The following is a 19507-nucleotide window of genomic DNA, read 5'->3' as shown; positions in this document are numbered from 1 at the left end:
GCTGAACATGGATGTCGATTCCTGCTCATGTCTGCACTCTTCTTCTTTTTTTTCCCTCATTTATGTAATTTCAACACTAGATACGTTGTTTGGGATTCGCAATAATTCACAGTCTGGCGGCACAATTCACATAACACGGTGTTCCACGTGAAGCCACTGCCTTGTTTATGTAAAACGACGGACAGGGCTCCGGGCCAATGAGCGAGCGCCGCCGAGATTCCGTCACTTTCGCCATGGAGACCCGCAGCTCGCGGCCAATCGGCGGGCGCCGGGGGAGGAGCCCGAATTGAGGTCGCGCGGCGAGCTCTGTGATTGGCCAGCGGGGCCGAGCCGGAGAGAGCAGGGGCGGGTCCCGCGGCCACCTTGTCAGCGCGGCTCCCGTCTTGGGACAGTTAATGAGAAACCGAGCGCTTCACCAGTCGAACCGCTCCACGCTTACCGGACACCGAGCTCCACCGGAGAGACGACCCTCACCTCCGCAGCGCAGGTGGGTGTGTTTTATCTTCCAGCCGCTGGTTCGAGAGAAATAAGGCAAAACCGAGTGTACCAACTAAGTTGCATACCTGAAGACTGCGCATGCGCCAGCTGTCAGACGTGCTCTACTTTTTCTGCTTATATTTCTAAATAATGTCTCTTTCGCCGTTTCTCTCTCCACCTGTGGGAGGACAATGTCCCCGAGTGCTGCGGCTCCTGCGCGGGGAACATGTCGCCGTTTCGTGGCGGGTTTTCCTCCGCTGCCTCTTCTTTTACTTAACTGTGTCAGTGTACCGTGCGGTGGAATGCAGGTCAACGTGTGTGCGGGTTCTGGATAGCAGGTCAATGGCAGCTCGATAGGGGGGGGGATGTCTGTTCCCATTAACAGAAATTGTTGTGTTTAACTGAATTCGACACATTTTTGACAAATGTCATCTACGCGTAGATTCGATTTGTTTGAATCGATTGATAGGTTTTATTCCTAGCTCGTTCTGTTCACACACACACACACACACACACACACACACACACACACACACACACACACACACACACACACACACACACACACCAACCTGTGGATTGTAGGTCGACGCATTAATCCAGTGTTGTGATGTTAAATAACTGATCTGAATGTCGCTGCTGGAGCTTCATCAGATAACCACTGGGAGACTTGATGCTGGTTTTGACCCCATGACAACATTAAAAATAATAACATAGTGAGAGGTGTAGTGTAATGGCAACTACTGACATGTGTGTCACTTTCATTCAAATACATCGCATGTCATTTGGCGGACGCTTTTATCCAAAGCGACTTATAAAAAGTGCATTTAACATCTATGAGGGGCAATTGAGGGGTTCAGACTGAGGATCGAACCGGCGACCTTCTGGTTGGAGGAGCCACTCTACCCCTCACCCCTCTCAATACACAAATACTCGTGTAGACTTCACATGGGTGAATATGAAAACACAAATAATGAGAAAATATACAACTACATGTTGAGTAGTGTTGCAGACTTCATGTAACCCTGGACTAATGTTTCCCTGTGTGCTTTTGCAGGTAATCCCCGTAGCATTTTAAAAACCCAATCTTAGTCTGTGTTTGTGTAATTTCAGTGTCAGATTTCATGACAGAATGCTCCTCTCATTCGCTGGTTACAGGTGAAAACGTGTGGTTTTATGAAAGAAGGCTGCCACTGCTCCATATCCATGTGACTGGAGCAGCAGCGGTTGTATAATGTCTCAGATCTGTGCTAGTGTGTTGGTAGTATAAGCGCTTAAGCTGGAGTTCTTTTTCATTATGTCACTCTGCTGCTCTGTTTCTGAGGGTTGCATGCTGGCGTTGCCCATATCAGTTTCTTCTGGTATATTGTTGGGGAAAACCTTATGTTCAAGGAGGAAAGTTTCTCCTTCTGTTTGGATTTTAAAACATATATTTGTTAAATGCATCAGTTTTGCTTGTGCTGATAGTGAACCTGAATGGGATGGAACAGATCTTACTGTCAAGTCAGTATCATGGCTGCTTGCATAAGTTTTGAGGGCACAGCTCTTTCACTAAAATTATGCCAACACGAAAACAAACCTCTTCATTTTTCGACCTTGTTAGATTTTGTGTGTGGCAGAGTTTCCAGCGTGTTAACCTAATTTTATAATATTTTGAAGCATTTATTGTTGGCTGTTCAAGGCCTCAATCCCTGCTGCATAGACTCAACACTGTTTCCTGTAAACTGACTGAGTAATAAGTATCTTTGCCTTTATATATTGTAAAATATAGAGAAGTTATGTAAAGCAGCTTATGTAAAGAGTGCAGAATAGACATGTTGCTGAATGTACACACGTAGAAAAGGAGCTGCAACCTGATCTTGGATCGCAGTAGAAGAACAGTGAAATATTTTGGATTCGGCTCCCATCCCTGTTGCCAGTGTTTCCAGTCAGGGCTGAAATGGATATAATTCACCAGTTTAAAGTTGTAGGGCACTTTAGTTTTTCCAGCTGTTCTTTAAATTTACATAATTCAATGTCTCGGTATGTCTAAAATTTTACACTAGAACAAATAAAAAATGGCAGATGTCAAAAAAAGGGATCAAAAACAAATTTGAATCTTTAATCTCTTATTTAAAGAATGTCTTCTTTCTCGTTATGTTGCTATAGGCTGAAGGCCTCCCTCATTTTTCTGACATCGACACACAGTCATGAAAAGAATAGTCAGGGACCCTGTAACAACAGTTTGCATTGAATTTCAAGGATTCATTTACTTCCACTGCTAAGTTGAACTGTTTCTTCATCCATGTTTTAAAATCTTTCAATGTTGCTGATTCACTGCAGCGCCAAGTGTCTTTTCCTCATCGCCCCCTCCAGTATTTGGCTGCCTGGGAAAACTGTTGAACATCACTCTATGCACGAACATGCTAAAGAAAACTGGGCTGTTGTGTGTGAGCTTTCCAGCAATTATACCAAACCTTTCATTGTAATTGTAGTTTAAAATCATCTTCAAAGAATTATGTGATGCTTAGGCCAAGAGGAGGGTTACCTTGTGCTCAGTGGACCGCCGCAGTTTTAGTAAAGTGGTGTAAACCCTGAAATAGGCTGAACTACTTTTGTTTACTGTGGAACTACTCTGCTTTCCTCTTGTGTTTTTATCGGGCTCATTTATTGCACAGATGTTACCAGTGAAATTCAGCCTGAAGTGTTGGTCCTCATTTCACTAGGAGTTGTCAGGCGTTGTGTAAGGTGGCTCATGTAATTACTTAATACATTGAGATGGTAAATGTCACATTTTTTGATATTCCTTCTTGATTCAGGGGCACTGCACTGTGTGACATAGGGATACGTTTGTTTGATTGAGACTTAAGTGAACACAAACAATGCAGCAACACATCTGTTTATCAGCTGCTTCTGTGGGACCTGCATCCTTGGCATTAATGATAATATTGTAATTTGCGATGCAGAGGCAGAGCTGTCTTTTTCTCCTAATGTTCTATTAGTTCATTTGTGATGAGAGTGAGTGGCATCAGCTGCAGGGAAAAGAGACGGCTTGAATAGCACAAATGATTTCAAAGCATTTTGTCTTTCCAACATTCATATTAGTCATGATGAAAGTCAATGGGTTTGTTTCTGAGTTATTTTCATTTCCGCAGACCCACCTCTCTTGTGAAAAAATCTTTTGAGAAATTTAACTTTTTGAAGATTTGATAGCAGCTGTGTGTGTGTGTGCAACAACAAGAGCGCTTTATCTGTGCTGCTTCATGTCTGACATTAAAAAAAAGGCTGAGATCAAAGGCTGCACTGACTGAGTGTGGTCAAACTGCATACTTGATGATTTCATTTAATGCCCATTGATTGTGTCTAACTTTGGAACCAACTCTTTATCTTCCATTTACAGAAGTACACTTTATTGTTAACAGTTTGTCAAAGTAATTTCCCCTGTGTCTGTTTTATTTTCCTCCTTCAGACTGCATCTAACCTTCAGAGGCATCAAGTCTATCTACGTCCCAGTGCCACACTCTTCGTAGCATTTCCATGTTGAAGGTGACCTGATCGCCACTCATTTGCCCATTGGTCCATCCCATGTCTGAGGACAGTGATCCAAAGCACTACCTGTACTCAACCCTGGACAGTCTAGAGCGGAACCGGGAAAGGGTCAGCTTTCACCTGGAGGAAGAATCAGGCTCTCCCTGCGGCACCATTAGCCAACTTCACCATATGGCCAACAGTTACAACGAGGGTTGTGGGCGGCGGGATGGGGTCAAGCTGGAACCACAGCTGGGTTTGGCCTCCGAGGGGAGCGACAGCAGCCATGAGCACCCGGCCTCGGCAGGCTCCCCTCACGACGATAGGAAGCGGTCGCGCCCAACCTTAGACGAAGATGTAGAGATGGGTGGGAGCGGCTCAAGTGGGAGCGGGACAGAATCCCACGGTAACGAATCGCACGGCAATGATTCCCATGGCAATGAATCTGTGGGCAGCTCTAGTGGCAATGGCAAGGATTCGGCCCTCCATGAGTCATCAGCAAGCAACAAGAGGTGAGGACACATCTTGTAGTAAGTGAAGTACTTACCTATCACAAAGGGGGAGCGGACAATTTCTGTCACTGAAGTAGGGTTCATTAAAGGTAATTGAAGGCCCATTTTTTCTGAGTTATTGTTGGTCTGAGTCACTGTTGTTGTGCAGTAACAGTGACTGTCAGACCGAGAGGAGCAGTGGGTGTTTTGTTCCTCAGTACGAGACAGTCAACAAAAACCCAATGACTCTTGGTTTCATGTAGAGTTGAATTGTAATCACATTCAAAAGTGAAAACTAAAATATTTTCTGATTTATCAACAGATGCTCAAATAAAACCTTGTGTAGATGATGACAGAATGATTTTGAAACAAGTTCTCTATTCTGTTTGTAGTAAGTTTTAATTTTCTGGGGTCCTTGTCTTTGCTCTTTAACCAAATTCAGTGATATCAGGCTTTTAATAGCATGTCCCCATGTTATCAGTTTGACTAATGTTTTCACCCCTTGTTTGAAGAAAACAGCACAATTACTTTTACACAACCAAGTACTAATGTTTTCTCCACCTCTATAGAGAGCTCCATTAGAAAGTCTTCAAAATACAGTCCAGTATGATATAGATACAAACATGAAGCTCAAATATCAATATAGAATCAATATTTCATTAAAACCACAAGCAATGAATTTAAGAACTATTTTATGAGGTTCTGTTATGTTGTGAGTATATTTAATTGCTCGATAACAAAATTTGTAACAGATAATCGATGACCTGCACTGCATCATCAATAGTTATATGTATGAAACGTGTTTCAAACAAAATCAGCTGTTAAATGCACATTTATTTATTTCCTTAGCCGTCGTCCTTGTTCCAGATTTCATATACAGGAAAAAAGTGTTGGGCCCAGTTATTTATTCCATGTTAGCTACTCTCCATATTTGTGTAGTCTAATTTATTCAGAGAATACAGCTGGTATTTTTATAGCACACTCTATAACACCAGGTCCTTGACTCACTTGATATGTTTAGTCTGATGTGTTGTTTTCAGGTAATCTAGCTGTTCTTTCATAATGCTCTGTTGAGGGGTCTCTCTGTACACCTTCTTAAATAACATGACCTGTTGTTTCTGGTTCCAGCTCAAACTCTCACAGCCCGTCGCCGCCTAGCAGCTCCAACGCCTTCAGTCTGGTGAGCTCCGAGCAGGACAACCCGTCAACCAGCGGCTGCAGGTTTGTACACCTCTCACATTGCCCCGACCCCAGTGTACACGCACAATTAGCATACCCCATATAGTAGCTACCCCTCCTCCTCATCACACTCCAGAGTGTGAAAGTGCTGATGAGACCTTGTCATTTTGATACACGTGTATCTGTCTCATGTACGCCCTGCAGCAGCGAACAGTCGGCCAAAGCTAAGACTCAGAAGGAGCTTTTCAAGACCCTCAAGGAGCTAAAGATGCACTTGCCATCGGAGAAAAGGAGCAAGGGCAAGTCCAGCACCATCAACACGCTCAAGTATGCGCTGCGATGTGTCAAACAGGTGAAAGGTAAGAGTTACCTCTCTTTTCATGCACATGATCACGCACTTATTCACATCATCAGTGTTGGTGATTGATTGACAAATGCACTATCATGATCTTTTCTTTAGTTTAATAAATATTTTGAGGAATTTTGACCAATCAGGGGCATCTATTCAGAATCATGTTCCCTGATTTCTGGATGTGGATGTAGCATTAAAGTCTTGCATAATAATGAGATGCAAGCATCTTACTCAACACATACAATGTGAATTGATGTTTCCATTGATCCATGTCTACTTTTGTTTTGCAGCCAATGAGGAATACTACCAGATGCTGATGATCAACGACAGCCAGCCATCAGGGTTTGATGTATCATCCTACACCATTGAGGAAATCAACCGCATCACATCTGAATACACCATGAAAAACAATGTAAGTAGCTCTAATCTCCAGTTAGAGGGCAGGGCAAAAATTGGCTTTTGATAAAAAATAATTATTTACTTGATCCAGACAGAAAAGTTATCTGGGTCATCCTGAAATGAAAAGACACTTAACAGATTGGGTTTGTTTTCGACTTTTTCCCCTTTAGGATATATTTGCAGTTGCCGTCTCTCTCATCACGGGAAAGATTGTTTACATCTCAGACCAGGCGGCGTCCATTTTGAACTGCAAGCGGGAACGGTTCAACAATGCCAAGTTTGTGGAGTTCCTAACGCCACAGGACGTCAGCGTGTTCTACAGCTTCACCACGCCCTATCGGTTGCCCTCGTGGAGCATGTGCACTGGAGCAGGTACCAGCCTCAAAACTAAAATCATATAACTTAACTTAAGTTCTTTCACAGACTTAAAAAACATATCTCACTCTAGTAAAGTGACAAACTGGAGTAACACGGTACCAGACGTTATGAATGTAGGTATTAGATTTCCATCTGCCTCGAGGTACACGTGTAACACCCAACCCACCTCAATATACACGGGTGCTATTTTTCCTCATGTAACACCCCCCATGCACACACATGCTCATACACGCATATCACATATTTCATTAACATGCCTAATCACACATTATCGACCTCACTCCTACTCAAACACCTGCCACATATTTGGTAAGGGCTTTATTTGGTGCATGTGCGTAAATCAAATGCAAACCAGCCCATAAGCTGTGAGATAACTCAGACCTCTGAGAAGCTTCATATTTGAAGTCATTACTGAGACTGTTGTCTGGACTGTGAAAAAGCAACATAGAACACTGCCTTTAAACTGAACATGCTGATATCTACCTGCCACACCAATGACTTGTAGTGAATAAGTGGACATTGTGTACTATAATAAAGCTGCAATATTCACATATTTACAGTCTAGAATCAATTTAGAAAGGGACTCCATACTTCCTGGAATTCATTGTTTCAATTCTCAAGTGAATATTGATTGATTATTTTTTTGTCACCTTTTAAGCTGGACATGATATCAGTCACTCTTCCTTTTAATGCCATTTTAACCCACTAGACTTAACTACGTGTGCTGTAGTTGATTGTGTCGTCTCACTTTAACAGCAGTTGTCTAAGTGATGACTCAGCAGTTGCCTGTTTAAATTGAAAGTTATCTATAGTGCTTTCTCCCTAGTGGTCTTCACGCTTGAGTTGCATAACTGTGTGGAGTATGAATTCGTCCATGCATTGGGTGATGCACTCATCCCACTTTGTCCCCTGTCACTTATTTAGAGTCGTCTCCCACGGAGTGCATGCAGGAGAAGTCCTTCTTCTGCCGCATCAGGTCAGTAACAGCAGCTTCTCTAATCCATAGTTTCCTCTGAGTCGTAGCAGGGGGTCAGTGAGCAGGGAGGAAGTCAGCAGCTGTGAGCTTTAGAACTGGAGCTAAATTGTAAAAATAAACAGCTTGACTGCATTATTTTTCTGCAGGATCCATTGTCATCATTTACTTGATCTATGACTATGAAAATATATTTTAATAAGAGTTTTAATAGAATTAATTTGCCTTAAGAACATAGTTACAGTAACAAAGTTGACGTGTGACCATTAGTAGTCCGTCTTCATTGGTGAAATATAAGTCATGACTATGTAATAAATCCAATACATAATGGTACCTAATGAGCTAACGATTTAATAAGCTTAGTTTAATTAATTGTATTCTTATTTTATTCTCTATCTGCTCTTTGATGCAACAAAGTTAAATTGTCAGTTTTTATGCAGACTGGTACAAATTTGGACCAATGGTGAATTGTTTTATAATGCTGTGGGTGTTATGTGTGTGTGTTTCAGTGGAGGTAAGGAGCGTGAAGGGGATCTTCAGTATTATCCCTTCCATATGACTCCCTACCGCATGAAAGTCCAGGACGCTGAGCTGGCTGAGGAACAGTTCTGCTGCCTCCTGCTGGCTGAAAGGGTGCACTCCGGATATGAAGGCGAGTCCCACAACCACAAACACATGCTGTCATATGACATATGGAGTGGACATTTTGACATGCACTGATAATTATGACTCATGTAATACACATTATGGCACATCACTAAATTCACTGAAAATCATCTACTGAAAATACAAAACTGGACTCAATGGCTGTGTTTACCTCTGTATTCAACTCATCCATTGACAATACTCCGAAGTGTGTACATGTGTGTTGCATAAAATGACGAGATTATCGTCTTTAGTGCTTGAGCTCTGTCTGTTGGCTGCTCTCTGAAGCAACAGCTACATACAGATACAGTACAGTTGTAGAACAGATGGCGAGCCTTCTGTTAAACTCTGCAATAATTGTAAATAATAGTAATAACCTGGAAACTAAGCATTATTCAGAATGGTGCTACAAATTATTCATAAGAAACAAATCATGGTGGGCAAAAACAATTTTGATTTGATATTGAGTATTTGCAGCAATATTGTAGCAAAGTTCTAATAGTGAATTATAATCCTGGGATCAAATTATGAAGTAATAACACCGCTCATTTCAAAAGAAACATATTTAGTGTAAATGTTTAAAATGAGCTACTTTGATTTTATTAATGGGTTGATGTTGCACATTTCTATTCAATTTGACCTCTTGTGGTAATGAGTTTGATATACGGACCGATGGTAGTGAAGCTAATCTTGATTTACAAGCCATTCAAAGTTAAAATGTGTGAATGAATAATAATAACTCTCTCTGTCTTTCTCTCCACAGCTCCCAGAATCCCCCCTGACAAGCGCATCTTCACCACCACACACACGCCTAACTGTGTGTTCCAGGATGTGGATGAGAGGTCAGTGGGTTGAACGTGCTATCATTCCTTCAGAAGTACTGTACTTCTGGTTTGTCGTGTCTTGTGTGAACCTAAGTGCAGTTTCCTACTTTGTCAGAAAGAGTAATTATGGTTGTTTCCCCATCAGGGCTGTTCCTCTGTTGGGTTACCTCCCCCAGGACCTGATCGGGACCCCTTTGCTGCTCAATCTGCACCCAAGTGATCGACCCTTAATGCTGGCTGTTCACCGCAAGAGTAAGAACCTCTTTCATTCACTTGGTCTTCTCATTAGAGTCTGTTTTCTAAAGTTCAGTTCAGTAGTTATTTAAATTATTTGACATCTGACATATTTTGGCAAGTAAAAAATTGCTTGGTTTATGACGCTCAGCACTCTGATACTCACACACCCGTTCCGTTGCAGTTCTTCAGTGTGCTGGTCAGCCCTTCGACCACTCCTCCATCCGTTTCTGTGCACGCAATGGAGAGTACATCACCTTAGACACCAGCTGGTCCAGCTTCGTCAACCCCTGGAGCCGCAAGGTCTCCTTCATCATTGGCAGGCACAAAGTCCGGATGTGAGTGTGCACAATGTGGTGTTGTAGTTACAGGTTACTGGCATTCGTTGTGATGTGTTGGAATATATTTCAGTTTCAACAAACCAGATGACATAGGTGTCTGTGTGTTTTTAGGGGTCCTGTGAATGAAGACGTTTTTGCAGTGCCTGATTTCCACGGAGGGAAGATCATGGACTCGGACATCCAGGAAATTGGTGAACAGATCCACAGGCTGCTGCTCCAGGTACATATCCACACACAGAGACACACACTAAATCTCACTAAATCCCCCACTGAAATACAAGTTATCATTTAAGCTCTGTCATTTTCTGTAACAATCTTTTCTCTCCTCAGCCGGTCCACAATACAGGCTCCAGCGGTTATGGTAGCCACGGCAGCAACGGTTCTCACGAGCAACTTGTGAGCATCAGCTCGTCCAGCGAGAGCAACGGGAACATGACCCAGGGGATCGCAGTGGAGGAGACGGGCAAGGCCAAGCCGCCCAGGACATTCCAGGAGATTTGTAAAGGGGTCCACATGCAGAAGAACCATGATTCCCAGGTCTGCTTGCACTCCCCCTCATCACTGCCAAGCAAACATGAGCAGAAGAAGACCACTGATGGTGAGTTCATATCACCATACTTTTTCCATTTTGTGCTTGCTTTGACTCAAAGCTGATCACATTAATCCAGTTAAAATGTATAAATCCCAAAAAACGTAAACACCAGAACTGTTTTAAAAGATTGATTCCTATGTGGTTATTTCATCATTTAAAACTAAACATCGAAGGAAAAAATAATTGCAAATGTGAATGATTTATTTCATAATATTTCAGTTCAGTGCATCAGTGTCTAAAACAAATGACTGATCAGATTCAGAAATCAAATATGATGAGAAGTGAATTAAAAATCAATGTTGACATTTTCTCATCCCTCTCTTTATCTCCCTCTTTCACTCCAGCAGCTCAGAAGAGTCCACTAGTGCGTCTGAAGGACTCTGCGCCCCATCTGCAGGTCAGAGACAGTACTGCAGCCGCCACGGAGGACTTCACCTGCAAGGACCAGAATCTTTGCTCCTACCAGCAGATCAGCTGCCTCGACAGTGTCATCAGGTAAAGACCTGCTTGTGATACATGACAGATGTTGGTTAAAAGATCGTGTGTGTGTGTGTGTGTGCGTGTGCGTGTGTTCTCTCTGATTTAACTCCATGTATGTCTCCCTCAGGTACCTGGAGAGTTGTAACATCCCCATCACTGTGAAGAGGAAGTACGAGTTCTCCTTGAACACCACCTCCTCCAACTCAGATGATGGCAAGAAGGGCTCAGAGGAAGCCATGCAAATGGCTCAGGATACCAACACAGGTATGTGGATGTCACTAAGATCCAATTTGTCAGTACCCTTGAGTTGTTCATTTTCGTTGTTGATTGCTTTAACTTGTGTGCACCTTATGTAGTGATAGGAGTTTGACTATAATAACTTTGGTTTAGGGCTAACAGATGATCTCTGTCTTTAACCATCCAGATCCTTTGATGATGGACGCCAAGCCCGGCCTGTCAAACATGAAAGCACCTAAAAAGCCTCAATCTGGGGCCGCTGCAGTGGTAGGAGGCCCCCTGGCCCCCCTCACTCTACCCAGCAAGGCTGATAGTGTGGTGTCCATCACCTCGCAGTGCAGCTACAGTAGCACCATTGTTCATGTGGGAGACAAGAAGCCTCAGCCAGAGTCTGGTGAGCTTCCACATCCAATCCGGTTTAGAAAGTCATGTAGAACACAAACCTGAAATCGTGTTCAATCCAATCTTATTCAATAATAAGCTCTCTTTGACAGATGTTAATGGCTCTAATTCTTTCTACAGAGATAATCGAGGATATGGCAGAGAGCCCAGCGCCTCCAGCTCTGCCCGTCAGCATGGTGTCTCCGCTAAGCCAGGAAAAGGAAGCCTACAAGTGGCTGGGACTGACCAAGCAGGTGCTGGCAGCACACACACAGAAAGAAGAGCAGGCCTTCCTCAGCCGCTGCAGAGAACTCTGCAACGTCAGGAGCTTCCAGAAGGACTCTTCCAAATATCTGCACATGCAAAGAGGCCAAGCCAACGCTGAAGGTATGCAAGGTTTCATTTAACTATAACGGATTTTGCTCAGTAATTAAGTGACAGTTCTGTCCACAGTATATATTTATAAATCATTGACTGATTTTAACAGTAAATGTGCTGCACTACATATGAATTAGGGGTAAGTACCCAGTTCTTTGCCAGGTTAACCTTTGACTCTGGTCTCCAGTTCATACACAACCGTCTGACTTCTCCATATGTCACGACAGAATCCTCTGGTCTTCGAGGGGCTGTCAAACATGGCACCACCAGACCTGAGACCAACGCTAAGAAGGGCAACCGCAGCAGGAAGTCAAAGAAGCCACGAATGAAGCATCCCGATTCGTCAGACAGCGCCGCGTCTAACCGCAAACCCAGGCCCCCTCTCCAGGGACTCAACCAGACCTCGTGGTCGCCGTCGGAAGCCTCTCAGTCAGCTTTTAGCGTCTCCTACCCTGCCATGGTGCCTGCATACCCGCTCTACTCCCCAGCACCCGCTGCCCCCCCTCAGCCCCCTCGTCTTGACCCATCACTTTCCACAGGCTTTGGAGAGGGTCAGAGCACTCAAGCCCCGCCCACAGCCACTCCGTTCCCCACTCCTATTGTTACACCAGTGGTGGCTCTGGTTCTGCCAAATTACCTCTTTCCGCAAATAGGACCAATAGGACCAATAGGACCAATAGGGCAGCTGGGGGCTGCTCCCAGTCCAGCGTTTTTTCTTGAGCAGTCCCAAACGCAACCTGCGTATACTACCCAGCAGCCCTTTCAGCCCCCGCAGACAGCATACACCATGCAAACACAACCCCCCTTTGCTAACCAACAGCCGTTCCCTGTGCACACTGCCTTTACCCCCCAGCAGCCATTCCAAGTGGCTCAGACCGCCTACACTACACAGCAGCCTTTCCAGGCCCCTCAGACTGCCTACCCTGCCCAGCAGCCCTTCGCTGCCCAGCCTTCTTTCCCCATGCAGACTCAGTTTGTCGCTCAAACCCCTTATCCAGCGCAACCTTTCTCCTACAGCCTAGGCCCAGAGCCCCCCAAAGTCCCAGCCGTGGAGTCTCGAGAAGGGGCGGCATCACGCTCCTCCACCCCGGTCTCTGGGAACCGGGAGCCAGCAGCTTCACCACCGCTGTTTGAGTCGCGGTGTAGCTCACCTCTGCAGCTCAATCTTCTGAGCATGGAGGAGGGGCAGCGGTCTATGGAACATCAGGACAGCACAGCGGCCTCTGCTGGATGCCAGGGCAGCAGCACAGCAGCAGCATCAGGAGCCAGGGCAGTAGGGGAGAAGAACGGCTGCACGGTTAACCATCAACAGGTGAGAGACACAACAAACCAAATGAACTTTGATTTAACATCAGAACTTGAACAGGCTTCACTCCCTCATACACACAGCGACATTTCCTCTTCAAGCCTGTCATAGTTTTTATCTTATGGTTTTCCTCCTTGTGTCTCAGGTGGAGTCTCCAGGAGATGGGGCTCACAGTGAGGGTAACTCCTCGTCCTGCGACTTGCTGGACATCCTGCTGCAGGAGCAGGAAGACTCTCACTCCGGCACTGGATCAGCCACGTCTGAATTCATGGGCTCAGGATCAGGATCGCGATCGGGCTCTGGATCGGGCTCTGGATCGGGATCAGGATCGGGATCAGGATCAGGATCGGGCTTGGGCTGCAACGGCTGTGGTACCTCAGCGAGCGGAGCCTCTGGCAGCAGAACAGGTCAGCAGACATTAGCGGACATAAGCTTTACTTTTATTTCTGCATTGTCATGATATTACTAGTTTCTGTTTGGTAGTTACTTTAGCAATGCCAAGTTTTGACTCTTTTCCTGCCCCTTTTAAAACTGTGTATAGGGAGCAGCCACACCAGCAAATACTTTGGCAGCGTTGACTCCCTGGAAAACGACCCCAAGACGAAGGCCAAACACAAGGCTAGGAGCAAAGAAGGCTCTGAAGTGTGCCAGTCGCAGGCCAAAGTCTCTACGCAAGGGGAAGGAGAGCATTTAATCAAATACGTTCTCCAGGAGCCCCTCTGGCTGCTAATGGCTAATGCTGACGACAAGGTCATGATGTCATATCAGATGCCATCGAGGTGAGTCCTGACTGAAGTTCACTTTTATTTTGCATCCATTTAATAATTCCAGAAATACCTGTTTGTGACTTGCATATCTCCAGAAGCGTTCATCTTATCAGCTTCAGAATAACAACTGCAACCAGCATTACCACAGGCCAAGCAAACAGACAGGTTTAGAGCAGGCACTGCACTAGTCCAAAAAAGGCAAAAAAGAGTGTGATGGACACATAATGAATGTGTCTAAATGGAAGTGTATGTGTTTTTCTGATGAACAGGGACATTCAGAAGGTTCTGCGGGAAGACAAGGAGCGACTGAGGCAGATGCAGAAGACCCAGCCCCATTTCTCCTCAGACCAGCGACGAGAGCTGCTGGAGGAACACCCCTGGATAAGGAGGGGAGGTCTGCCTGCTGCTGTCAATGTTAAGGTCAGAGTCACACACACATTAACTCCATCACGGTTCTCACACACTGGTCTTTTGTGTTTGAGGAGTCCCTTAACACATTTGGTATAAAAATGTTCAAAACTGAAAATCTTAGATGAGATAAGTTTTATAATACCTTATTGGTTTCTGTGTGTTTAGCTTAGCTAAGCATTACAACTGCAAACAGGGAAAGACCTTGAATGACATTTAACATGTTAATGTGAGATGTTTCACCTTCGGACAGAGCCATGCTGGTTGTTTACCTGTAGCTTACTGAAGATATTTCCCAGTTCTTATGACTAGTTATTGAATAGACTCAGTGCTCACATGTTGAGATGTAGGTTGTTTTTAAAGGTTTCGTTGGTAGAATTTTGTGACATCTAGTGGTGAAGTTGCATGTTGCAGCTGAATACCCCTCAACTCAACCCCCCTTCCAAACATTAGAGAGAACCTGCGGTAGTCTTCAGTTGTCAAAAAAACTCAAAAGGTGTTTAGTTTGACCAGTCTGGGCTACTGTAAAAACACATGGCGACCTCCATAGAGAGGACCCGCTCCTGATGTTAATATAAAGTCTTTCAATATAAAGGGCTCATTCTAGGGTAAAGAAAACAACAATTTGTACAATTTAGGTGAAAACATCACTGGGTTTCTTTTATATTAAATTCCTGGCAATAGATCCCATTCATCTAAATCTTACACACTGGACCTTTAACACAAACATTACAAGCATTACAGTATAGATTATGTGTGACAGTGACTGTCTTTGTCTATAACCTGTCACACAGACTTTGATTAATAGGGACAATTCTCTTCTGGATACAGTGCTGTAGGATTTCTTCTCCTGTTTCACTGGCAGACATTTGAAATAACAATAACACGGACAAATGCCCTAGGGGATTGTGCGGACGTCGATAACAACTTTCGCTCAATATTGGACAGATTGCAAAAACATTTAGTCCATATTAATGATTGAGTCCACAGCAAAAAATTTTCCTATCAAGGGCCAAAATGTCACAGTGTACAGACAGGAATGTTTTCAATGATCAAAAACATGAGAAGTTCTGAGAGGCTTTTTCTTTTCAATAGTTCGATAAAAGATGTTAATTATTGGTTTTGTTTATGTGTTTAGGAGTGTGTGTACTGTGAGGACACAGTAGGGACGCCCATCGAGGAGGACATGCTGGACATGGACATGGAAGACTTGAGCGAGCAGCTGAGCCGAGGGGGTCAGAACAAACAGAACCAGTCAAAGGATTCTCAACCTCGACCATACTCCTGCTCCTGAACAGACATTTACCCTCACGTCGCCAGCAGGGGGACACAAAAGACTTGACTAGCCCTGGATCCTCATGATGCACAGACGCACACACATCGTGTGAGATGTGCCTCTCCTCACAGAAACATACATACAAGCAAACAAGCAGAACTTATGATGATATGCTTTGTTTGTGTGTATGAATGTGTGTGTACTTTACATAGGGTTGCTATTGGAGTGCAGTTTTTTGTGCACCCACACAGGGGGCAGTAGTGCTTTATAGTACTTTGTTCAGCTCACACACCAACACTCTGAAATGGTCCAGGGTGTGTGGCTGATGACCTTTTAACCTCTGAGATTTTTTATAATCCAATCCTCGCTGTCAGAGGCTGAGCTTTACAGCAAAATGAAGGGTTATTATCAAAAGAAATGTCTAAGTTGATAGACAGTGGACCTATTTTAAATACAAATATCCTAAATTAGAAATATATATGAATTAGAAATGTTATTCTGACAAAATAGTTGTCATTAAACAACAATTTCAAGGTGTTCCCACCGTACCCTCTGTTTTCCCATCAGGAAGTAGTAGACTAGTTGTGGTGCTCATTGGATGATGTAATATCCAGGCACTCAGCGGTGGTTGCACTTTACTCAGCAGCAGTTTACAACGCGTGTAAACTCAACGATGACAATCTGACACCTAGTGCAAATCTGATCTTAGATCAAATCTTATTTATTTTTTACCAGATGATGTATGAAGTAGTTATTTTGAAGCTAAAGCCAAATCCACTCAGCTGAAAGATGGTACTCACGAGCACAGTTTACATGTGTTAAGAATTAACACAATAGGATATTTAAAGTCACTTCAGTCTGTAACTAAAAACTGTTGTGGACCACTGCAGACCTTAAAACAGCATGAAGAGGTGGGCGTCATCACAGCTTCAGAAGCTGCTGAAAAGAATTTTTGTTGCATTAAAAACAATCTACGTCATAATGTCGATGATGCACAACAGGACCGACAGGATGTAGAGACTTAAGGCTGCCAATCAAGTTCAAAGCTCAAGAAATGTTTATTTTTTCTAAGATCCAAGATCCATTTTCTTTTCACCTCCACTTTGTATCTAAGTGATGCAGCCTGTTTCCTTTTTATAGATAGAAATATTTATAATATATATATATATATATATATACACTTGTAAAATTATGTAAATAAATATTATTGTTCTGTCTGTATGGTGCAGCTCTACTACAAAATGTCATTTTTGAACAAATCATTACCATTTTAGGGATTTATTCATTATGCAAAGTTACATTGCCTCCAACTGCACCCTTTTTAGATTAGTTTCTGTGGATTGGACTTCATCTCCGCACTGAGAAACCTTCTTTTTTCTACTATACTGGCATAGTTCAAGGGCCACCATGAGGACTCCCAGTCATAAGTCTCTGCAGGTGCCATAGTACAGCTTCTTGAATGCTGCGAAAGCAGTTTGACGCCGGGGTGAACGCTGAGCTCTGACGTCGTGTTTCGTGGTGGGACACAGCTTCATGGTTGTAGCACACAAGGGGGACCATGTTGGCGTCAGTGAGCTTCTGTAGAAACCAGGCTTACTCAGGAAATGGCACCCGCGCCGCCCCCCTCGCCATCCAACAGTTAGTAGTGAAGAAACTGTGGTCCACGTTGACTGTGTAGTTGATGTGAACAGTGTGAGAACTGGGAACAACTGGTGCTAAGGGAGAGAAACAAACAGTCAGGGCAGGGCCTTTGAATGTAACACAGACTGGACCCAAGAAGTTTGTGTCTTTTTTGTTTTGTTTAAAATTTTTATTTCCTGTTCACTTTCAGAACTTTTTTTTGTATTGCTCTATTTTTTTTACTTTGTCTTGTGTTTTATGTTATTGGTCTTATGAAGGAAAGACGCTTTTTTTGTTTCCGTCATTGGGGATGCACCTTACCTCTAACAAATCCCAGGTCATGTTACTGTAAGCAGAACACCGCGTGTATGCATGTCGGCAAAGCACAGCGGACGGATACTTGTGTAATTCCCGTGAGCCACAAGAGTTTGTCTTGTTGACTCCTGCTGTTCCTATGGATGGTGGCAAAGAGAAAACAGGGCCCCGCAACCACCTTTACCAGCTGCAGTCTATCTCCGTCTTTGTCTTCTCGTGTGCGATATATGTCAAAGGGGCCGGGCCTCCAACACTCACCTGTGTCTAAACCAGGGAGAATGCAAGAATGTAATTTAATTCACGTCTGAGCTGAAGTGTGGGAATGAGATGTGAACGCAGGGAGTGAAGCCGCACGTGTTTTTTTAGCCTTACTTTTCTCTTAAGGCCTCACAATGAGGGAAATGCATTTAAAGTGCAATACACACTGGTGGGCTGTTGGAAGCACCCTGATCTGTAAATGCAAACAGCTCTGGCACATGATGTCGTGTGTGGTCTTATAAATTGGTTTCATTGCCGCTGTATGAATCTGTGGTTTATTAAACTAGCACAGTTCTGTGCATTTTTTTGTAGTTCAAATGTGTTGTTTGACACGTGGAAACAATGTTGTAATAAAAACTACAGAAATATGTATAACCAGTGTGACTCATCTGTCGTGACCCCAACTGACTCTGAACTGAAGCCTAAAGAGTCCACATGGACCCTCATCAAGTTAATTCTTCGTTCATTCTTATGTTCTTTCTGAAGAAAAAAGTGAAGCCAAAATAAAAACACGACATAACTTTCTCCTCGTTAAAGCAAAGTGAGTCAAGTTTATTTATATAGGACATATAGATTTATTTATAGAGTCACAAAGTTCACTTCAGGGCCATACAAAGTTGAAATCAGAAATGTACAAGCTCATACAAAATGTTCAAACAGGAAATCAATACAGTGTGAATAAAGTAAAGTGCATAAAAACTGATGCAGAAAAATTACTCAAAGACCTGTTTAAAGAGATGAAGTAAACTCTTATTTGATATAATCTTGCAAATTCTGCATATTATTGTATAACATATACCAATTCTATATATTTGCATATACTATATGTATGCCTCTTATTGTCACATTCAAACACACACATATATACTGTATGTATGTGATCAATATTTTTCTATCGTCAATGGAGGACTCCATCTGAGTGGAGCAAAACATTTACAGGCCTTTGAGCTCTTTCCATAAAATAACCCACAGGATCTTTTATGGTGAACACAAGCTGCACTCAGCAGAGCCTGTGTGTGTAGCCCAGCCTTTGTGTCGTTTGTCGTCTGTAGATGAAATGACTCATCAGGGTTATTTTCTCTTCAACTTGCTGACTTGTTCTCTGCTGTATTAAACTGACCTTTATTTATAAAAGTGGTGGTCTCCCTTCAAATTACAGACCTTTACTTACAAAGAAAATATAATGAGTTTAGATCGATGAGTCCCACGCTTGTTTGGTTGTGACAGTGAGAATTGAAATGAAGGTGTGCTGGGTGGGATAAGGTGCAGTGAGTGGTGTGTGTGTGTGGTGTGTGTGTGCACGCAGCATGTGAGAGCTGCTGCTACAGAGTGATTGTTCCCTCACAGTCAAAGACAGTTGAGAAGCACCAGAGGATGGCAGGGCTCTCCCAGGGGATCTGTTTCAGCGCCATATGCTCGCCTCCGCCGTTGCGTCTCCCTCACGCCAACTGTTGTATTTCGCCGACCTTTAACCTCAGAAATCATATGCATGGTCACAAACTCACAGCTGATACATTTGGGCACAAAAGTCCTCCCTCATTTGTGTGTTTAACACCCCCACCCCCACCACCAGCACCACTAGCACCAGCACCACCTTTAACTAAAATCTGACAAAGTGCTCCGCCTATCCTCTGTCATTTTCAGTTAACAGATTCACCCTTTGATTAGGGGAAGTATTCCCACAGTCAT

The 19507-nt window shown here is 43.5% G+C and overlaps 1 protein-coding gene across 2 annotated transcripts; it reads left to right on the top strand.

Moving 5' to 3' along the window:
• The first annotated feature begins 364 nt into the window (after positions 1–364).
• LOC118106568 (period circadian protein homolog 2) lies at positions 365–18188 on the top strand. 2 transcript variants are annotated; one of them, XM_035155232.2, is made up of 22 exons: positions 365–487; positions 3926–4496; positions 5604–5696; positions 5859–6013; positions 6297–6418; positions 6576–6777; positions 7708–7759; positions 8266–8408; positions 9165–9243; positions 9371–9477; positions 9644–9797; positions 9912–10020; positions 10131–10398; positions 10740–10887; positions 11000–11136; positions 11297–11503; positions 11632–11877; positions 12096–13180; positions 13320–13581; positions 13716–13953; positions 14211–14361; positions 15488–18188. In XM_035155232.2, the coding sequence occupies exons 2-22, from the start codon at positions 4042–4044 to the stop codon at positions 15641–15643; spliced, it is 4569 nt and encodes a 1522-aa protein (XP_035011123.2). In that variant the 5' UTR covers positions 365–487; positions 3926–4041; the 3' UTR covers positions 15644–18188. The 2 variants fall into 2 exon arrangements, with proteins under 2 accessions (XP_035011123.2, XP_035011122.2); XM_035155231.2 differs by having other exon boundaries at positions 10737–10887.
• Positions 18189–19507: the final 1319 nt, after the last annotated feature.

The sequence above is a fragment of the Hippoglossus stenolepis genome, chromosome 4 (assembly GCF_022539355.2).
Source record: "Hippoglossus stenolepis isolate QCI-W04-F060 chromosome 4, HSTE1.2, whole genome shotgun sequence".
Lineage (NCBI taxonomy): Eukaryota > Metazoa > Chordata > Actinopteri > Pleuronectiformes > Pleuronectidae > Hippoglossus > Hippoglossus stenolepis.
Note: the sequence above shows the minus strand (reverse complement) of the source record. Positions and strands in the feature narration are given on the sequence as shown.